The sequence below is a fragment of the Lingula anatina genome, chromosome 3 (genome assembly GCF_051362555.1).
Source record: "Lingula anatina isolate TDL-2025a chromosome 3, LinAna3.0, whole genome shotgun sequence".
Lineage (NCBI taxonomy): Eukaryota > Metazoa > Brachiopoda > Lingulata > Lingulida > Lingulidae > Lingula > Lingula anatina.
In genome coordinates this window covers 8,830,774-8,851,443 of record NC_141769.1, presented here as the reverse complement: position 1 = coordinate 8,851,443, position 20,670 = coordinate 8,830,774, and the positions used below count along the sequence as shown (strand labels likewise).

Below are 20,670 nucleotides of genomic sequence, written 5' to 3'. Positions count from 1 at the left end.
TTTCAGGACCATGAGAGTTTAAATTCACAAAATGAAAATCCCAATATTTGAAAAAATGATGACAGCGCATAAAATAATATTACATAATGTTTAAAGACATAAAAACCAATGCAACTGCTGTGGAAATACAGAAAATGTGAAGAGCTTCAAGTGGATGGGAGTAAAAAATGCCAGTGTTTGGAAAAAAATTAAAAAGGAAACACAACAAAAATATTCCAATAAAGCTGCTATTCAAACTTTTAATCTTGCTGTATTAACATGATATGAATAACCCCCGTGTGTTCGAGGATAATAGGCACTGTTTTTCATCTATAGCATTAATATTGGCGTGACGCAATTTTTTTCTTTTGTAAACTTATTCGCAATATTAAACAACATTTACCTGCATAATCATTACCGATTCCTAATTATGTGGCACAGTTAAGAGAGCTTAACCTATGGGACTTTGCTGGGAAATTTCAACGTGTGTTTTATGTAATCTCATTTAATGGCCACTTGAAAATTAATTAGGCAAGTGACTTAATAGCTCTGAAATTAGATAGTGATTACCCAAGGGACAATTACATACCGTACTGACCACCATCCATATACAGTAGCCCCATATAGCACTCTATAGAGCTACATTGATTCCAAAATAGAAAACAATCACACCGATTTCCCAACACAAGCTGCACAGTCCTATGAAACTTTCAATAAGTTTGAGTATCATAAGTAACATGGTTTTCCCTTAATGCTCATCCTGGCAGTGATGTCCAAAATAGGGGTTTCTTCAACTTTTATGCAATATGACCATCAATTTTTAATAATAATGTAAAAGTATCATGGATCTTAAGAAAATGTGACTAGCAAAGGTCTTCAAGCCAATGGAAGTTCAGACTAAGTCACACCTTGAAAATGTCGATATGTGAAAATTTTAATTCTAACAAAAAAACTATATAATTTCTAGGAAAGTTAACCGATAAAACAGGTTTTCCAACTGAAGCTATATTTTAGTCCTATGCTACATTTCTGTAAGTTTGAGAAGAGTAAGTGACTTGGTTTTCCTTCAATGGCCAATGTGGAGGCAGTGCCTTAAATAGGGTTGTCTTCAATTTTGATGCAATATTACATAATGCTCAACAGCATAATGACCACCAACTTTTAATAATAAAATAAAAGTATCATGGATATTCAGAAAATGTGACATGGAAAGGTCTTCAAGGCCATGGAAGTTCAGAGTCACAACTTCAAAATGCCAAAATGTAAACAAGTGAAAACTGTACTGAAATGATTTTCTTTCCACTTTCAACATTTTTTTTTTTTTTTTGCATAAAACAAAATAATCAATTTACTGTCATTTTTAAAAATGATCAACTAAGAAATAAAAATTGTTGACATAGGAAAAATATCAATAGAACAATTTAAAAAGTCCAATTTGCTCCATTCTGAGATACTGATGATTGAATCTGACAAACTGTAAAGATATGAGTTTATTTCCATTTTTGACACTTTATTACACAATACACAATAACAGGCTTACCATCATTTTTATATAATCAACTAACAATACTGTTCAGATGCAGAAAATGTCAAAAGAACACCTTTGCATATCTAATAAGTTCACAGATGAGTTTATTAACATGCCTAAGAATAAAATCTGAGGAAAAAATATTTATATACAAAAAAAGGCATAACTTCACCAAAAGTGAACCGATCAAGCTTATTCTTTAACTTAATCTGTATTTCAATATGACTGATCAACCATGTGAATTTCAAGACAATTGGCCAATTGATTTTCCTTGAAATGTGTTATTGGTATTGCATATACGCTCAAAAAAGTGAAAAAACAGCATAACTTCCATAAAAATGGTCTGCTCACGCTGATTTTCAAACTTGACCTGCGTATTATGAATATTCATCAGTTTTGTAAGTTTTAAGGGATCTTGGATATTAACGAAAAAGTCCAAAACTAATGCAGCTAATGAAATTTCCTATTAACTTAAAGAAAAGGTCTAGCAAGCCAAACAATTTTTCAAAGTTTGTAGTCACAGTGTAACACGAGTGACGTAATATCAGCGTTTTGAGGCTAAAATTGTCTTTTTTTTAATCAAGAATTTCTCTTAAACAAAAAGCCCTATTAATACGATTGAAATAGCTATCTAAAGGTTAGCACAAACTCCATTAAACTCTGTCAGGATTTTCTCTTTTTATTTTTACTTTTGATTTTATTTTGATAAAACGTGAATTTTACGAAATATTTATGGACCTTCCAATTTCAGTATTAATAACTTCAAAAATAAAAGGTCAATCCAAAAACCAAGACTCAGACGACTAGATATTATACTGAAACAGAGACACATCAAATTTCATGTCAATCTGACAGTTACAGAATGAGATATGGGGATTGAAGTTTAGACTATGTTATCAATCTTCAAAGCTGAGAAATCGCTCCTAAACCATTTTGCTCAGGTAATTGGGCTATTTAAGCAAAATAATTGCACCTCCACCTTACCTGTTATCATCTTGTTGATCGGGAAGGTCTATGCACAATTACGTGTTAAAATTGGGTTGTTTGTTTCTATCTAGATGCCAGAAAATCTTACTTTTGTACGCAAACTTATTCGTACCACGAAAGTCGCTCTTCCCTGGGAAATGATTGACAGCTGAGTAGGTCTACCTACTCTCGTTTCACTGACGTAATTAATCATAATTGTGCCTGACGCAGTTGGAGTCTGTGCACTGTCTAGGAAGTGTCTAAGGAAGCGATTACAAACAAAAAGAGGATTACATGGTGTGCCAGCAGAGGACAATGCCACCCGTCGTGCGTGGACGCCGCTCTACACACCAAGACGCGAAAACTGAGAAAGTAAAGCAAGATTTACTCCGAGAAATGGCCGAATGTGGGTTCGTATATGCCATGATGCCACAGAGTGCCAAGACCGTAATATGCGAATTTGAAAATGTTTTGGGTGGCAATATTACTTTAAAACTTGCTTGCTATTACAATCTTTATTGTGCATAAAATGATTGCCTAACGATTTTTTTCTGACAACCCCAGACGTTGTACGAATACTCAGCAGTTCAAGTGTGATCTCGAGTCTTTACCGCGGGGTTTCTCCATCCACCAGAAGCACTCTCTTTCAAAATTCTCTTGCTTTCCTCGCTCATCCGTTTTCTCACGACTTTCTTTCTTCCCATGACTGTGTATATAAATGTGTTCTGCTTAGCTGACGTAAGACTTATGAGCTGCCAGGGCACGCGTAACAGCTTAAGAAGTTAGACAACCATTCTTGCCCCGCCCCCCATAGTAACGGTGCTTGACAACGGAGGCGGAGCCTAAAGCCTGCCACCCGTACCAGTCAGGACAGGTAGAAAAACTCGTCCAAATGTATATTTTTAGTCCGTGTTTCACAAATATAACTTAATTGAGTATTAGATACAAAATTGATTATTTCTAACGTATAAAAAACTAAAAATCGAGTTTTAGACGTATTTTTAATATCCTAGACCCCTTAAGCCAAAAGGTAAAACGGTTTTTCACTTATCGTGTTAGCAGTGTTGCATAAATGCTGAAAAAAGTGAAAAAAAATAGCATTACTTCCATAAAAATGGCCTGATCACACTGATTTTTGATCTTGACCTGCGTATTATGAATACTCATCAGTTCTGTAAGTTTCATGCCAAAAGGTAAAATGACTTTTCACTTCTCATGTTATCAGTGAAAGTGCACAGCGACGATGACAACGACGGCAACAACAGATGCTGGTGACAGCCATATGTACAGACACATCGGTGTCTGTACATAAAAATAATAAAGCAATATCACTGTCTTAAATGAACTCTTTAATGACATCAAAGCTCAGAGGTGCAATCAGTTTATTTGTGCAAATGCTCAGCTGTTATATATCTACAAACTCACATACTACACACTTGGCCTTAATGTTATGCCAATTATGAAATACAAAATAAACTGAAAGAATGGCCTATCAGTCAAAAAACCATGTAAGTGGAACCTGCAGTTTACATCTGATTGCACTTATCATAAATGCTATTAGAAAATACATTTTAAATAATAATCAAAATTGATATATATAGAAGTTCCTTGTCTTCATAATAGATACTTCAGTTTAAAAGCATGCAACCCCACTTCTGATAATAAAAAAAAAACAATGAAGCATACATTTCAAAAATCATATTCTAAACCGAATAATACCACAATCCTACAAAGTTTTCCAATTTGAATTAACTTTGGTCAGTCTTAAATTTCAATATGCCCTTTTAAAAGCCAATGTATTGGCCAATAATTCAGTAGGGTTTATCCCATAAGCACATATGGTAGAATGCTCTCCACACACTAACATTCCAACATATCATATCAATAGAGCTTTGTTTGAAGAACAGCTACAGTATAGCCATTAAGGATCACTTTGTCTATAAGTCATATATAAATCCAAAACAATTAAACTAAAAAAAAGTTAACAACTGTCTTTCTGCTTTAAAACTGCTCTTTAAAACACATAGCATCACATTTCATGTGACACAAATTAGTAAATTTATTTCTAAATACCTTTGGAAAAATTAGCAGTGAGATTCAATGGAATTGAGATTCTGAGATTCTATATAATAATATTAATACTAGATCTATCCATCATATTATACATGTCTATGAAAGATGGACTTCATAAACAGCATGGGCTACCCATGAAGTTCATTGGGTACATATTGCACAGTGACATAAACTAACACTATCACAAATACTTCTTTAAATTGTTCAATTTCTTATTTCCTACAAGAAACTCACAATTCACAGCTTTAGACAGAGTTTCAAATCTTTTCATAGCTGACAACAGGACTTTGTTCTGCTTCAGCTGATAAAATAAAATAATGTTAAATAAAAATAATGCAGATGGAATAAGAGAAGAATACTGGTCATCATCTGGAATGCACCATATCTGTAATAAAATATTGAGTGTGTGTAAGTAATATCTTGAGGAGCAAACCTCTGCTGCCTCCAATCTCTATTTTAGCTTTGTCCACATATAAGACATAAGACATTACACTTTTGAATGCTCAGCCCTTGCACCATTAATGTACATAAAGTGAAAGTTTTAATAAAAATAAAAAGATTGCACTGATTGTGTTATGGCTAACAAGTTACTTGGTAACTGGGAAGGGACTTCATGCTTTTGTGCCCTCATCACTTATGCTATAGTAATTATACCTTAAATTTGATAGCTGCTGCTTAAAAATGCTAATGATAGAACTATTGCACTGTATGCTGCTATTTTAAATAATTTTAAAAATTATTTGTACTAAATAACTTAAAATAACTTTGTGGCCTGTATTCCTAATATTTGCACAAAAATCCCCCAAAAATATAAATGACTATATAGACAAGACATTTAACTCAGCGTGTGCATCTGATTAAAAAGCAACTTAAGAGTGGACATAGTTGACTAGACAATCATTATACATTTTGCTTTAAAATCTTGGGGGTGTCAATTTTAATAGGATACAATATGCAAGTCAAGTGCTGACATCTGGTGCTCAGATGTAAAACTAATAGTGCTGTTGAAATGGGCTACCTAAGGCATTCTATACCTAGAGTTTAAAGTAACACTTGACACACATGAAAAGGAGAGATAAAAATAAATGAATTCAATAAGCACAGCAAAGCTTAATATCATAATTGCCAAATCCAATAGCACACTTAGCTACAAATCACAAGTTTGATACTGCACCCACTGTGCAGTATGATAACACAGTGCTGAACTATGACCTAGAAAATATCCAAGTAAAAAGTCACTGGATAGTTTTACAGTCCTGTTCTAACTTTACTTAAACTGAAATGCCTTTGAGGTTTATATGTCAAAATGTGTGACTTAGCATGCTGAAAACAGCAAGTGTGTTGGGCTTAATGTTTATAATGCTAATGTATACTCTTTAGTTTAAAAACAATAATTCTCAAAAGTTTCAACAAATAAAAATTAAATTAACTGTCAGTAGTAGTTTCTTTGCTGTATGTGTAACATTTGCTCAATTATTGTGTTCAAAGTTGTGTGACACATATTTGAGGTGACAATACTTCTACACTTTGTTAATTACGGGCGTCGTCATTTTCTCATAAAGTCCACACCTGTACTTTCTCTGCAATAACACACCAGTTTGCATGGTCATAATAGGAGCTTATGATATGAAGACTATCTACATGTTCTTCTATCAGTTCAATGAGCTCCCTCTCTCTGAATACATGATAATACCTCTGGTACGTAGGCTCAGCCTTGGCGCCCTCTACACTACTGTTAGTGCTACTGCTTGCCCCAACGGAATCTGTCGATCCTGCGGCTTGCTGGCGTGTCTGATGAAAACTACGCCTGCGCAATGCAATTCTATTTAAAGCCGAGGTCCTTCCAGAACTGCTGCTACTGTTACTGCTGCTGGTGATGCTGCCATTGCTGCTGCTGACACTGCTACGGTTACTGCTACTGCTACTACTATCACTGCTACTCCCAGCGAGATTTCGTTGTTTATCAAACACAACACGTTTGAGGAGTTCAGTTGTTGGGTTATGTACATTGTGACTTTGAGTAGGTTCGTCTGTTGGCAGGTCTTCAAAGACATCATCACTTGTGGAATATTGCAGAACTAGAGGGCTCTTGAGTGTTGGAGAATCAACTTTTGTATCCTGGTGGAGATTCTGAGATTCATCTGAAGGTTTTGATTCTGATGTTGATTGCACAAGCCCGACTGACACAGTTGGCACCTCTTGTGATTTGGTATTATCACTCTGCACCGTTTCATGCTTATTCATACTTTCCTTCTGTACATCTGACTGTCCTTTTTGTATACAAGGTGTACTTGTTTTCTGATAACTTGTATTAGATGCATCAGATTCTGTAGTTGAATGTTCCTGTTGGTTGGTTGTACTGGTGTCCTCACCTGCACCAGTTTTTACTGCTTTTGCGTGCTCTTCTGCAACAACTGCACATTCTCTATATTCAGCTTCAGGCGCTGCTCCATCTTTCACTTTGAGATCATTTGTTTTATCATCATCATATTGCACATTTGAAGAAGTTTCATCACATATTTCATGGGAGCTTTTCAAAGTTTTCTCAGTAGTGCTCTCCCCAGGCTGAGCTGGCTCCGAAACAACAGTGAATGCTCTGGGCAAACTGGATACTGAGTCACTCTCTTGAATAGCACTCTGAAAGTCTGGTTCTGTAACAGGCTTCGTATCAACAGAAGAGGAGTATTGAATACCTTCACCTATGACTTTCACCGTGTCTGTGTCTTGAGTCTGTACACTTGCCTCTAATTTTTCTTCCTCTTCAGCATTCTCTCTTTCAAGCTCTGTAATGCTGGACTGCAACTCTAAGAAGGAACTAAACATGTCTTTATAGTCGGCACTGTGAGCCCTTGATCGAGGGAGTGATCCATCCTCGTCTGGTGTCACAGTGCTCGAAGTGTGGGTCATAGTCCTGCTTGAGCTGCCATTAGAGTCATCTGAATCCTGGGATGTCCCACTTCCACCATTACGCGATAAGCAATCCAGGCGATCAACTGTAGATTTGCAAATAACAGTCTGAGTTGAGCTAGGCTCAGAGTCTAAGTCCGAGTCTTGAGAATATGATGAGTGAGACCCATTAGAGCCATTGCTGCTGCTATTATTACGATCAGAGAGAGTAATACTAGGGGCTTTCCCTGACCTGGTTGGGTCAACACTGAGATCTTTTTCTGAAACCGAGTCTGTGATTGTGACATCGCTTTCCTGTGACACACCCATGAACAGTGGACTGCTCCCTGATGCGTCACTGGGTTTAGACAGTGTTAGCAAAGGGAGGCCACTTGAATTTGGTGGAAGTTGCCAAAATAAATTCTCCCCTTTCTTTTGAGATGCATCAAAGAGTCTGGACTCTGAAAACACTTCGTCAAGGGCACTGGCACTCTCTTCCTCCTTTGTTGATGACGATGGAGGAGGCTGACCTGTAAAACGCCACTGCAAATCTTTCCACTGCTGCATCTTTTCATAGCTATCCATATCTTTTTGTAAACTCACCACAAAACCACTGACATTAAGCTCAATTTCAAAATCGTCTTTCTCACTGAAATCATCTGAAGAGTCTGAGTTTATCCTATTGCCTCTGCTGCGTCCAGCTCCAGGTTTGTTCCACAGTGTTTCTGCATAATACTTGTAAGTCTCCATAAAAGCTGACTCTTCTTCACTGCTGTCCTTGCGAGCAATTTCAGGAGTAGTAACCGTAAGACTAGCATTCTGCTGCTGAGCTGTGGGATCCAGCCCCGTTTTCTCCAACGAGCTAGTGGAATCTTCAGTGTTGGGAGATCCAACTGATGGACGGTCTAAGGACAGTGCTGAGTCATGGGATGACGTACTTGCTTCTGAGTTTTCTTCTTCCATCATCCGAGCCTCCTTTGTCATATGTTTCCCTGTTGCACCAGGCCCCAAGTTGTTGCTGTTTTTAGCCATGTTTTGTTCATAGCCAGTGTCTAGTGAGTAAGCCTTCTGAGGAGCTTGTCTTGTACTACTTAAAGGGAACTCTCTAACACAGAAGGCTGGAATGTCTTCCTCAGGCAGTGACACTGAATGCTCTAAAATAGGCCTGTTCCAGTCTTTCATAATTCTCCTCAGCAATTCACTGTATTTTGCATCTCTGTGATGTTCTTTACCGTCTCTTATTTTCTCTGCAGCGATAGGCAAACTAGTAGTGCTCCCAAGTACATCTCTAGTGCTACCAGATATTGTCGGTGTACTGCCTTGTATTCCAGAACTATTGCCTGAATCTATTGAGCGCAAAGTAGCAGTAGTCATATCTTTACTCATGCAACTCTGGATACCAGAGTCAACGGACTGAGAGAGCAGACTGATTGTCTCCTTGTTATCAGCATTTATCACATCTATTTCGGCTTTATCAACAGGTGGCACCACATGTAGTTCCTCTTCGCTGACATTCTCAGGTTGGTACCAGAAACTGAACCAAGAAGAGGAGGTGGGTGCCGGCTTCATACGGTGCCCCATCAGTGTCTCCTCATCCACGGACTGAGATCTAAAATTGAGAATGCTTTTCAGTTTTGTCTTTATGAGATCAGAGAAGCGTATCTTACACTGCTGGTCCTCGGGAGAGGAGGCCGTTTCACTGTCAGTGCTCCCATAGTCTTTAAGTAACAGCGTATGAGCAAGTTTGGGGTGCCGTTTCTTCTTTCTCTGAGGAGACGAGGTCCTCGATGATTGTTTGCTTGTTTCTGCTGGTGCTATTGCGCCATAGTTGATTTGGCGTTTGATACTCTCCAGCATGCTGTCCAGTGGATTGGTGAAGCTGGTTTCATCTTCCTGGTCAGCAGTGAATGCTTTGGCCTGAAAATGAATAGTGACTCTCATGAGAAATACTAAGTACAAATGCTAGCAAATGCTCCTGTTTATGTGTAGGAATATCTGTTCTGCCGTTAATTTTAAACATCATTAAAAACAGAGCACTCTATCACATTTTTTTCTTACTGTTCATTTAAATACTAGTATGCACTGCATAATCCATCAGCAAGAAAGGCCCAAAGATTGTATCAAAGTTCATTTTATATCACCTGCATGTTTGAAATACTAACATAGCATTTTCATAAACTAAACTGAACCAGGGAATATAATCTATTAAATTTCTGCTAGCGCAAAAAAAGTTAAACAACAGTTAACTTTGGTAATCATCTGTCTGAAAACAGTAAAAGATTGCACATTTCCTGATTAGTCTGATAAGAATTATATATGACATTTTGCAAAAATTAACTGATACCCAAGATTAAACTCAATATCTATTGCCCTCCCCCCCCCCCCCCCTTGTCCTCTCCCAACCCTAACCTGGAACTGTTTCCGTGGATGCACTCTGTCCTTTTTCCATGCATGCTTGAGACAGTTAAAACTAGGCTCTTCCTCTCCTTCAAAACTACTGCTGTCTTGGTATTTTAACACCTGGGAAAGATGGAACAAAATATAAGTTTTTTCTTTGTATAACTTTGTCACAAAATGTCCAGTTCTGAGAAGACATAAGACTGTCAAAATTAATATCAGCTATTAAAACTGCTGCCAACTGTCTTTGATTCATCAAATTTAATTAAACAAATTTAGAATAAACACATTTTTCGCTTGGATGGGACTGACTATACTGGTAAAATGATATTTTGTGCATTACTTGTTTTATTCATCAGTAAGAAGTATGTAATCTTTTCAACTTTCCTTCACTATAACATATGAGAGTGTGAGAGAGAGAGAGAGAGCAAAACAATACAACACAATATCACACCTGAATTCTGGTGACCTCGCCATTATCTTGCATAGATGCATGCTCTGGCGTGCTGTCGCTCAGGGAACCGCGCTTCTTCTTACACCACTCCTGGATCTGGCGACAGCTACTGCGGAGCATATTGTCATGTTGTGAACTGCTGCTACCATTGGTATCATTATCGTTGTCAACAATGTCAGACTCCGAGGTGATTGTCATAGCAACAGGGTCACCTTGAGTCTCATCTTCACTGATTGAGCTGGAGCTTGGGAGATCATTTTCTATGGAGGAGTTTTTCTTCTTTTTCTCTGGAAAATGATTATTTAATATTGTAGGTGAAACTATCAACAATTGCTTTAATAATCATTTACCATTGGTTTAATGCAACGAAGCAATTTACAAGGATAAACTTTCAACTTTCACATTACAGGATTAATTAACAACTTTATTCTATAGATATTATATAACATGTAAATTTTACACAACTACAAAAAAGTTATAACTGATTATGACCCAAGAGTATTATTTATGTGAAGGAGAACTGTTTCTTGCCCATTTTTTCAGCATAAACTTTGTGAACAGGTGAGTTACCTCCTGAGAACATGCACTTTTACCTTTTTTATGTTTATATTTAGGATGCAGGTGCCATGGAACCAGGACATCCTGGGACTCAAACTGAAATCAAAGAAATTTTAATGTATAATTTTCAGCACCTTACTTACGTAACAGATTGCAGTACATTTCATTTGATCGGATGTTATTCATTCATTTTAGTTCATGCAAAATACAACAATTTTTAGTTATGGGGTATAGCAGGCAAAAAAATTTTTGCACATAACTCTACATAACTGAACCATTTTGGGTTAATATGAACAACAACAACGAACAATAACAACAACAGTTTCTGGCACTGAAATCAATGCAATGTGTTAGGTGTGCTAGTCAGTTACCAAGCATTTCTAACTGTGACAGATGTGATTACTTGATTGTGATATTGAAATTCTTCTGTCATATTAGTTCCTGACTTGGATGCAGTGTTTCCATGTGTGCATATGCAATCATTCTGATAAATCTTTGGTCTTTTGCTATTTTATTATAATTATAAATTTGCATAAAAATCTAATAAAATGTAATGTAAAATTTTTAAAAACCTCTACCAAAGAGGTTAGTTTTCACCTCTGTCTGTTTTTCCTTTCTAGTTGAAATTTAAGAATAAATTATTTCAAAAATAATAATACTTATTATTAAAGAGTGCAAATACCTTTCTCTTAGTTTGCTCCATAGCCCACACATAGATCATAACTTTTCCTCCAATTTGGCAGATCCGGGCCAATTCGCGTATGGCCTGAATACGACGCTCAATAGTAGAAAAATGGTGAATCACAGCAATAGAAATAACAGCATCAAACACATTGTCTCTGTAGGGCAGGAGAAGGCTGTCAGAAACCATGGTCTAGAAAAGGAAATCATAATATTTAATAATAATGTTCCATGAAATACCTTTATATAAATATGAATAAAACTTTAGGTATATACTTCAACTGAAGGAATGCAACAGGTCATCTTGTTGAACAGCATACCTAGCCTAGGATTTTAAAAAAAAATCAAAGTAATTATGATTGTTTTGAATTTAACATTTCTATCGTGTAGATTCAATTTATCACATTAATTGAAAAATGCTGAAAAAAAAACAGTGTAACCAAGCTTGTAAAAATTGTCTGCTATTGAGAACAAGGCCACCAGTGTTTAAACTCTGTGCAACAATCAATAATGTTCTTTAAGGACTTCACGCTGCTGGTTTTTATATTCTATAAGAGAAATATCATAGTTAACATGGCCACATGAATTAAAATGTGCTTTTTAGATCATTAAGATTAGGCCTACTACTTTTAACAGTTCAGGTCCACATTTATCATTCTAAAGCCCTTAAAGTCTACCTTAGACTAAAATTGGGACTGGTTTGTTTTACTACCAGACTCAGTTATACTAGATTTAATGTATAATATATGATCAAGAAATAAGACATGTCTCCATTTACAAACAACTTCTCATTAAAGGATTCTTCAGCTTAATTTCCTGTTTTCATACACAAGTATTAGAACTTTGTAATGGCACATTAAACGCAAGTACAATGATGGCTTTGTGTAAAAATTATCCTTATAACATTTAAAAATTTAAACATCATACCTGATGTCCATGTTCAGCTGCTATCTCTACCAGACGAGCACATCTATCAGTGCCCAGTTTATATACACTGGAGTTAATACCTAGGTACTTGCCATTACCACAACCTGCAATATACACAATATGTGATACATAATACATGTAATATATCATATTATACAATACACATAATATATTTTATACTATATTCATATATCTATTAGTGAGCAAGTTTTACATACTGGAGTTGATATCAAACTAACTGCAATATGCACACATTCTAAAAGATTTAACTAATCTGAATTATTCAACACACTCATTATATGTTACAGCATATATATTATAATATTTCAAATACTTTACATACACAGTATATAATAATCTAAAGCTAAACCATATGTTGTTCAGACTTCTATGATTTCATTATATAACCACCATTTTTTTTTTGCAATTAACCTCTAAAACAACCACTGAGTAGCATTATTCTAAACACTGATAAATGAAAAATTATATACCTATATCAGCCACCAGTGCTCCTGGCTCCAGGTCCTCAATAAACTGCTTCACTTTTGGCCATGCCTTGTACCGAGCATCACTGAAGTGCGGGGCAATCTTCTCATACACATCATGGACGTACTCCTTCTCCAGAGCCTCTGACTTGGCAGCACGGTCGACTGCTCTGTCTACTGGGTGCTTTTCAACAGGATGGTCATCTCCTTGTTCTTCTTTTTCTTCCTTGACCACTTCATTGTCCACTGTGTTGTCCACTTTGACACCACCAGCATCTGTCTTGTCCTCCTCTTCCCTGTCCAGTACAGTGTTATTCAATGTATTATCAAAATCACTGTTTGTATGGCTTGGCAGGGCTTTTCCTTCTGTTATTTCCTGCTCCTCCATAATAGCTACTGAAAGTCACTAGAGTCCATATTTCTTTAGATATTGATCCCAATGCCTTTATGCTGCTTTCAAGATGACAGAGTTTTTAAATGGTATCACAGACAGTGACACTATTTACACTGACTGAAGCTGGACATAGATAAGTGACCATATAGACAGGTTTTCTACTACGTCTCTCTCACCTGGACATAGGTAACTGAACATAACATATGTCCAACAGGGGTCTCTACTTCACAATTACGACAGGGTCCCCCCAAGACTCCAAAGAGACAACTATTCAACAGTCTTATATACATCAATTCAGGATTCTCCACAATGAGTGCTTATGGTCAGGCTGTTGTCCAGTCCCAATCAATGACCAATACTGGCCATTTTTAAGTAGATCTTCCGTTTGAGAATTTAGTCCCAACACTGATTTCATTTTCTCACAGCAGGCTGGTAACTGAGGATCCAGTGAAGCCGTCTCACTTCTAGCAGTGAGCAGATGACACGTAAAATCCTTTGGCTTCCATATTTGTTTTAGTGGTCATTATCACGATCTGTTTGGTACCTGATGTCGACATGGCTTCTGACTTCCTCCTGCAGACTGTAACAAATATACCTAAAAATCATAAAAATCTGTCAATAATAAATAAATCTGCTTCATATGGTAAAATGAAAGACATTATTACAGTAAGAGAGAACTAAACAAATTAAAAACTGCCACAAATATTCTAAGCTCACTTCAGCAGAATATCATATCATACAGCGAAATGCTAAAGAAATCAGATACAGATATTTTACCGTTTTCCATCACAATTATCACTGATGGAGTTTAAAATTTTTAGCCTGGCTGAAATCATCCAGCTATTTGCCTAAAAGAATGCCTAATATCCTGTAGTGGGCCCAGCCACTAAATACCATCATCCCTCCCACTCAGATCATGGAGAAGAGAAACAGGAATCAATCCCTGCCATACGATCTCTACTGCAGAGACATGGCCATTAACACAACATACAATAGGTGTAATTGAGTTAAGCAGACAATTCACCCACCCACTACTGTCTAAATATACAGAAATATATCACGACTACTTGGGTGTATAGGTACTTTCAAGCAGGCAACATCTCCTCGTGTTTCAGTTTGCTGGCGTATATGAATGACACACATGCAGACGCACGCAACTTACTCAGGCTGACACAATGTATTGATATGAGATATACCATGATGGTGGTAGTTCAGGATAAAAAGAGATGGTTGGGAGTTTTGCAGTAAGATTATTAGTCTCGTTCACTGGTGGATCCAGAGGTGGAGGAGGAGGGAGGGGGGGGGGACATCCGATTAACCCCTCTCTCCCCCTTAACTAAAAATAACAAATTATTTGACAGAAAATTAATTTTCCATATCCGTGCCACACTTATCAAAGTAGAATTGCCCTCATCTACTGTTTTATCTGCAAGGCAAAAAATAAATTATCCTTGAGACCCCCCCCCCCACCCCTCCCTTAAATCCTATCCTGTATCTGCCTGTGATATTAAATCTAACCATCTTGAAATAATGTATCAGTCAACTTAAAAAACAAAAGAAAAGCATCACATCCTTTCTGTCTGGCCATTATCAATTTCTTTTACCAAAAAAGTTCAATCTATTATTATTATTCTCTACTGCCTACTATCCAGGGAAATTTTGTGATTGAAAACCTCCTTGTAAATGTTCTTTGAACACTTGTGAAACACTATCTGAGTAATTCCAACAATTACTGGTGCCAATTATGTTCTTATCATCTGTCAACTTTTTTCTTTAGTAAAACTAATTTGGTGATAAGAACAGAAAAGGTTTTTGAATGACTCAACCATTACCCCTCCCACTATGGCATTCATTTTACATAAAATCCATCATCATTTCTATTTTTTCTTTTTCCAAAAAATAATCTCTAAGAGGAGCAGTATGCCAATCCTCATACATACTTTAGATATTTCTTTGGGGAGATTATCATATCCATAAAGTTTTATCTCTCAAGTATGGATATAACTGACAAGCAGTCTTTATCCCATTATTTTTTCCTCTACAAAACTTAATATGGTTAGGTCTGTATGGATAGGCCTCTAAAGAAGACTATGATTCATATATCTATATTCATATCAGCTTTCATAGTTACCTTGATATTACTTTAATTTCTTATTCACATAGCAAAACCACTGTGCAGATACAGGAAACTAGTATTTCAAGTCTTTCTAGAATCAAGCATGCAGGAAAGGCAACGACATAAAACCCACTGTGTCTCTTGAGGCCTCATGTGGGAAGACAGACTCATTCACTGAGGTTATATAAGTGTAAAAAATGCCAACTTCATGAAGCACAGACAATTGCAGCAGACAAATCCCTCATGTTAGCTACCTACATCAATGGGACTGCAATAAAGTATGTCTTTTAATGTTATCGACATTCTGGCTCCCTTTTATTCAGTGCAATTATTTGTGCTGTGACTAAAGCTCAACAGCCAGAGCTAAATTTGTATATGCCTTGAAAGTGTCAGTGAAGCTATAACTAAATTAAATGAAGAGCGAGAGAGAGAGAGAGAGAGATCACGAGAGAGAGAGAGAGAGAGAGAGAGAGAGAGAGAGAGAGAAAGAGAGAGAGAGGGGGATTGGGGGAGAGGTGAAGAAAAGGGTGAAGGGAAGAGAAATAGAGAGAAAGTAACATGCATAAAACTCAGCCACCTCTACTAATCAATAAACAACAAAATCTTAGGGATTTCAAACATATTCTCTGGTGTTGAGCCACCTGGGTCTGTTAGTCTATCTGGTCCACATGTTGTGTGATAGCATCCAAAATAGTGCCTATCAATATCCTACAGCATGTCTTGACCATTGAACCATTCTTTACAATACACGGATGACGAGAATCTAATTATTACCACAGAGAAAATCAATTAGAACAACAGCTATTGGGCAAACACATTGTCCCTTATGAATGGGCTGCTGACGTCACATAACACAAGTAAATCACTCATACACATTCCTGTGCATGTCTAAGATGTATACAGTGATAGAGCCCTTTTTTTTCTAAATGTTTTTTTTTTTTTTTAGAAAAAAAATTCAATCTGAGTTTGTTCACCTTATTATTTCTTATTATGTACCCAGGTCTTTGTGTGCACATGACGATGCATACTTGCTGATATATCTTATACTAGTAACAATATGAAATTTATAAGCATGAAATTCTGACCATGAAGAATTTTTGTTTCTACCTTTTTTTCTAATATCAAAAACAATTGTTCTGATACAAAAATTTAATTTACCTGCCATAAGCTCACTATTATGCCGAAACATAACTCACAAGAGAAAACCCAAGGAGAACCATGGACCACAAAATGACTAAAACTGAAAATCAGCTTTTAGCTGACTAAAAGTTTTAAGAATCCAAAAAGGCTACTTTTCTATCTTTTAAAATATTTAAAAAGCTCATAGAGCAAACTGTGATTACCTTCACGTTGACTTTCGCTTGGTGATATATTAAAATGTCATTTAGTCAACTAAGTTTACTTTGGCTAATCATCCATAACAACAATATAAACATTATAATAGCAAATTCAAATTAATGCTTTTGACTATCTGAATTTGGCAGTCTGAAGACTGAGCATTTTTAAAATAAGTCTCTAGTTTATCCAACATGGCATGTTTTAGGCTTCATTCCTTTGGAACATAATCTTAATCTGAACAATCAAAAGAAAAAGGGGGAAGAAAATCAGATAGCAAATAATAAAAAAATGGTTGTAAAAAATACTTGTTAATTTTTTAAGGTACAGGGGGCCATGTTCATGTATTCAAGAAATCACCTTCAACTCCAATAATCATGCACATTTCCAATCAAGTTTTGAATTTATGAAAGAAACTAATCGTTGACCTCAAATGAATGCTATTGATCTCACACGTTTTCATTTAGGTCTGCATAAAAAAGTCTACCATTTGACATGAACTGCAATAATGCTGTGCTAAATATATAGTCAAGCTTATTGAGTTTAACACATAAAAAACAGGAAGCTTAGTTCAGTGGTTAGATTATTGAACCGCTGTAAAAGTGAGGTACTAAAAATAAAGCATTTGATACTGAAGCATAAATAAGAAACTGGTCTGAGGCCAGTGCATAACAAGCAATGTAAATCTTACACAATTGTTGTACATGTCACATGTTACCTTATACAATTGTTGTATATTATGTCGCATGCTATCTGATACAATTGTTGTGCACATCACATGTTATGTACTAATGTTATTGTTGCTTATAACAAACATTAATGACTTGAAAATTTTGTCACTTAAAAATTTATTAATATTTTAAAATGCATCAATCCGACATGACACTATTAGGTGACAAACTTTTCAAAATTATCAAGAAGCCCATATTTAAAGTGAAAAAAAATCATGTAGGCAGAGAAACGTCTTCCACAAAATTTTCTTCAAGTTTTTACCATATGTAGTATTAACCAAGAAAACAACATTACATTATCAGGAAAGCCATTATAAAAGAGATACCAACAAATGCCTCAACAGGTGGTTCGTATAACACATAACACCATCATGACTGAAATGATATGGCAACACCAAATCAAACTAAAATGATTTCTTTTACACCATCCTTTAACACACCTATTCAAGGTTTGTGTTTACTCACAATTACATCATACACTTCAGAGACATAAACCATGACGGTCTTTTATAAAACAAAATCGTAACAAACTACAACTCATAACCACATTCTTTCCTCTCGTGGAGCAGCACTAACACACTAACACTTATCCATGCACAAAATGGATTCTTATGTCAAAGCCTCTTAGAAATTGAATACATGTTTCTAAGAGAAGACTGCTGTTTCTCACTCCTGCAGTAACAATATCAATAGTTGGGACATCAGCCAGGAATAATCAATAGAAAGGCATGCCTGGCCCAGTCATATCGATGGTACCCTGTGGATCAGACTGCAGCTGCTGATTCACTGGTAAATATTACCAGTCCTCAATTATTAGCCTGTGAACCAAATTCATGGCACATAAAGTGTCAAACTAATAATTCATTAAATGTCAAATGACAGATGGTGGCTCGCTGATTTGTCAAATGAAGTGTCAAAGGGCAGCAGTAACTCTGGTCTTTGTGACACAAAAACGGTATCACATTGATATCACTTTAAAGGCATCACATTAATTTTAATGGTACCTCTAGTATCACATTTATTTTAAAGGTATCCCTAGTATCAAATTAATGGTACCTCTATTGTCACAATTTTAATGGTACTCCTAGTATCAATTAATGGTACCTCTCTTGTCACATTTTTTAATGGTACCTCTAGTATCACATTAAGGCTACCTGTGGTATCTTATCTCTTTTATTTTAATGGTGGCCCTAGTATAACATTAATGGTACCACTAGTGTTACATTTATTTTAAATAATAAGTTAAACATAATATTAGTGTCACTTTAATTTAATGGTAACTCTAGTATCACATGAATGGTACCTTTAGTTTCAAATTTAATGTTACCCCAAATAACACATTATTGATGCCTTAATTATCAAAAGAATGTAAGGGACTCATCTTTGTGTTAAATCAAGTGTCAAACGATAGGAGTTTTTATTTCCGATGTCACATAATTGGTATCACAATACTGCATTATTGATATCATTACATTGTCAGCATGTGTTACGTAACTGGCTGTGATTGATTTTCTGCTAAAACAGAGTACAGAAAATACCTCAATATAAATCCAGAGGAATATAGTAAGACATGACATGGGTGTCAACTGCACTGAACTATTTTGTCAGATTCTGAATGATAAACTTCATGTATAATGCACATGAGAGAGAGAGAGAGAGAGAGAGAGAGAATGTGAGAAAAAGAGAGATGTCTCCACCCTTTTCCCTATCATACATTCATTCCATAAAATAGTATGGTGTTCAGCAAAGCTTGCCTATGATTGTCTCAGAATATGAGCTGCAATGTTAGCATGTGCCCAACAACATCACTCTGGTAGCACCCAACAGTACCAATGACAACAAGTGTGCTGAGAAGATACTCCCATACATGATATACAGGGTACAGGACTGTTCAATAACGAAAGACATTAATTCAGGTATATACACATGAGAACCCCTAAGCTTTCCCCCAGATGTTTCATTTTCTAAGTGAAATCAAATTGATGAACTGTGTCCAAAAATACCCATTAACTAGCCTAGCAGTCCTTTAGGGCAAATCAAGATTGTCCACTCTACAAGTAAAAAACAACTAATGACCAGCCCCAAAATATGAATAAGCAAAATGGTGTAGTAACACTGGGTCAGTCTAAGTCTCTCAAGCTTTCTTGAATAAAATCTAATTGATAAATGATGTTCTTGAATAGCCTTCTGCATGCAATATTAATCCCAATTCCAGGACACATCACAATCTATCCCTTTGGTTGCTGGGCCATTTGTAGTGGTTTATAGTGCTCTTCAAGTGATTGAACAATAGATGGATTGGCTTTCTGTATGAATGAATGAATTGGCCAATAAATTATAGTCTACACTTAAAGTACAACTTGGAACCATGCCAACATTCTCTTACAGTTGAAGTTTTCAGTACTGAAGTGTCCAGTACAAATTATACTCTTTAAATGTTAGTACAGTATCAATTAGATAAAAGCTTTTTAACCCCAAAAAGCTGTAGAACACAGGAAGAAATTTGTTTGAAAGACACAATGCTTATGGACCTAAATACAAAAGCACAGACAATCTGTGCTGTTATAAGAACCTGTATCTGTTTGAAAGACAAAATGCTCATGGACGTAAATATAAAAGAAGCACTAACAATTCTTTCTGTTATACAAGAGGCACTTTCACATACTGTTCAAAGGACTCTACCAATATAGAGAGCAGAAACTTAAATGTGTGCTCCACTCAATAAAGTATTCTACTCCTCAATGTAAAAAAAAAAACAAGAAAAGGAGACAATAAAACACCCCACTTTTCAACCTAATGTATCAAGACTCCATTTTTCCAAAGACCCCCTAAAGAAAGTGAAAAAATAAAAGATTTGGTAAACAAATCAAAATTTTCAAACTAACAGAATGTACTTTAAAAACCGCGGTGACACCTTATCATTAACACTGGCTTGAACCAGTTAAAACAGCATGAAACTCTTTCTAGCCTGATGATGTCTTAGAGGAGTCAGCAATGTATACAACAGAGGCCTTTAACTAAGAATGCTCACAGTTCCGTGACCAAGTCTATAAACTAGAAGGTAAATTTGCCAATAAAGATATTGATAAATGAATTCAAAAATGGAAAAACAGGACTTGCAATTTAGCAAAAAAATTCTGACTGCATGATACCATGAAAA

General features: G+C 36.0%; 1 protein-coding gene across 6 annotated transcripts in view; it reads right to left on the bottom strand.

Annotated features, from left to right (window-relative positions):
• Positions 1 to 3,838: 3,838 nt before the first annotated feature.
• The window catches only part of LOC106155736 (uncharacterized), a 28,693-nt gene continuing 11,861 nt past the window's right edge, over positions 3,839 to 20,670 (bottom strand). For all 6 annotated transcript variants that reach the window (XM_013530707.2, XM_013530706.2, XM_013530709.2 and 3 more), the window contains 7 exons: positions 12,941 to 13,923; positions 12,450 to 12,553; positions 11,524 to 11,715; positions 10,877 to 10,937; positions 10,284 to 10,570; positions 9,842 to 9,952; positions 3,839 to 9,349 (listed from right to left, as the gene is read on the bottom strand). In XM_013530707.2, the coding sequence (XP_013386161.2) occupies positions 6,101 to 9,349; positions 9,842 to 9,952; positions 10,284 to 10,570; positions 10,877 to 10,937; positions 11,524 to 11,715; positions 12,450 to 12,553; positions 12,941 to 13,322 (4,386 nt within the window). In that variant the 5' untranslated portion in view covers positions 13,323 to 13,923 and the 3' untranslated portion in view covers positions 3,839 to 6,100. The remainder of the gene's footprint in view (positions 9,350 to 9,841; positions 9,953 to 10,283; positions 10,571 to 10,876; positions 10,938 to 11,523; positions 11,716 to 12,449; positions 12,554 to 12,940; positions 13,924 to 20,670) is intronic.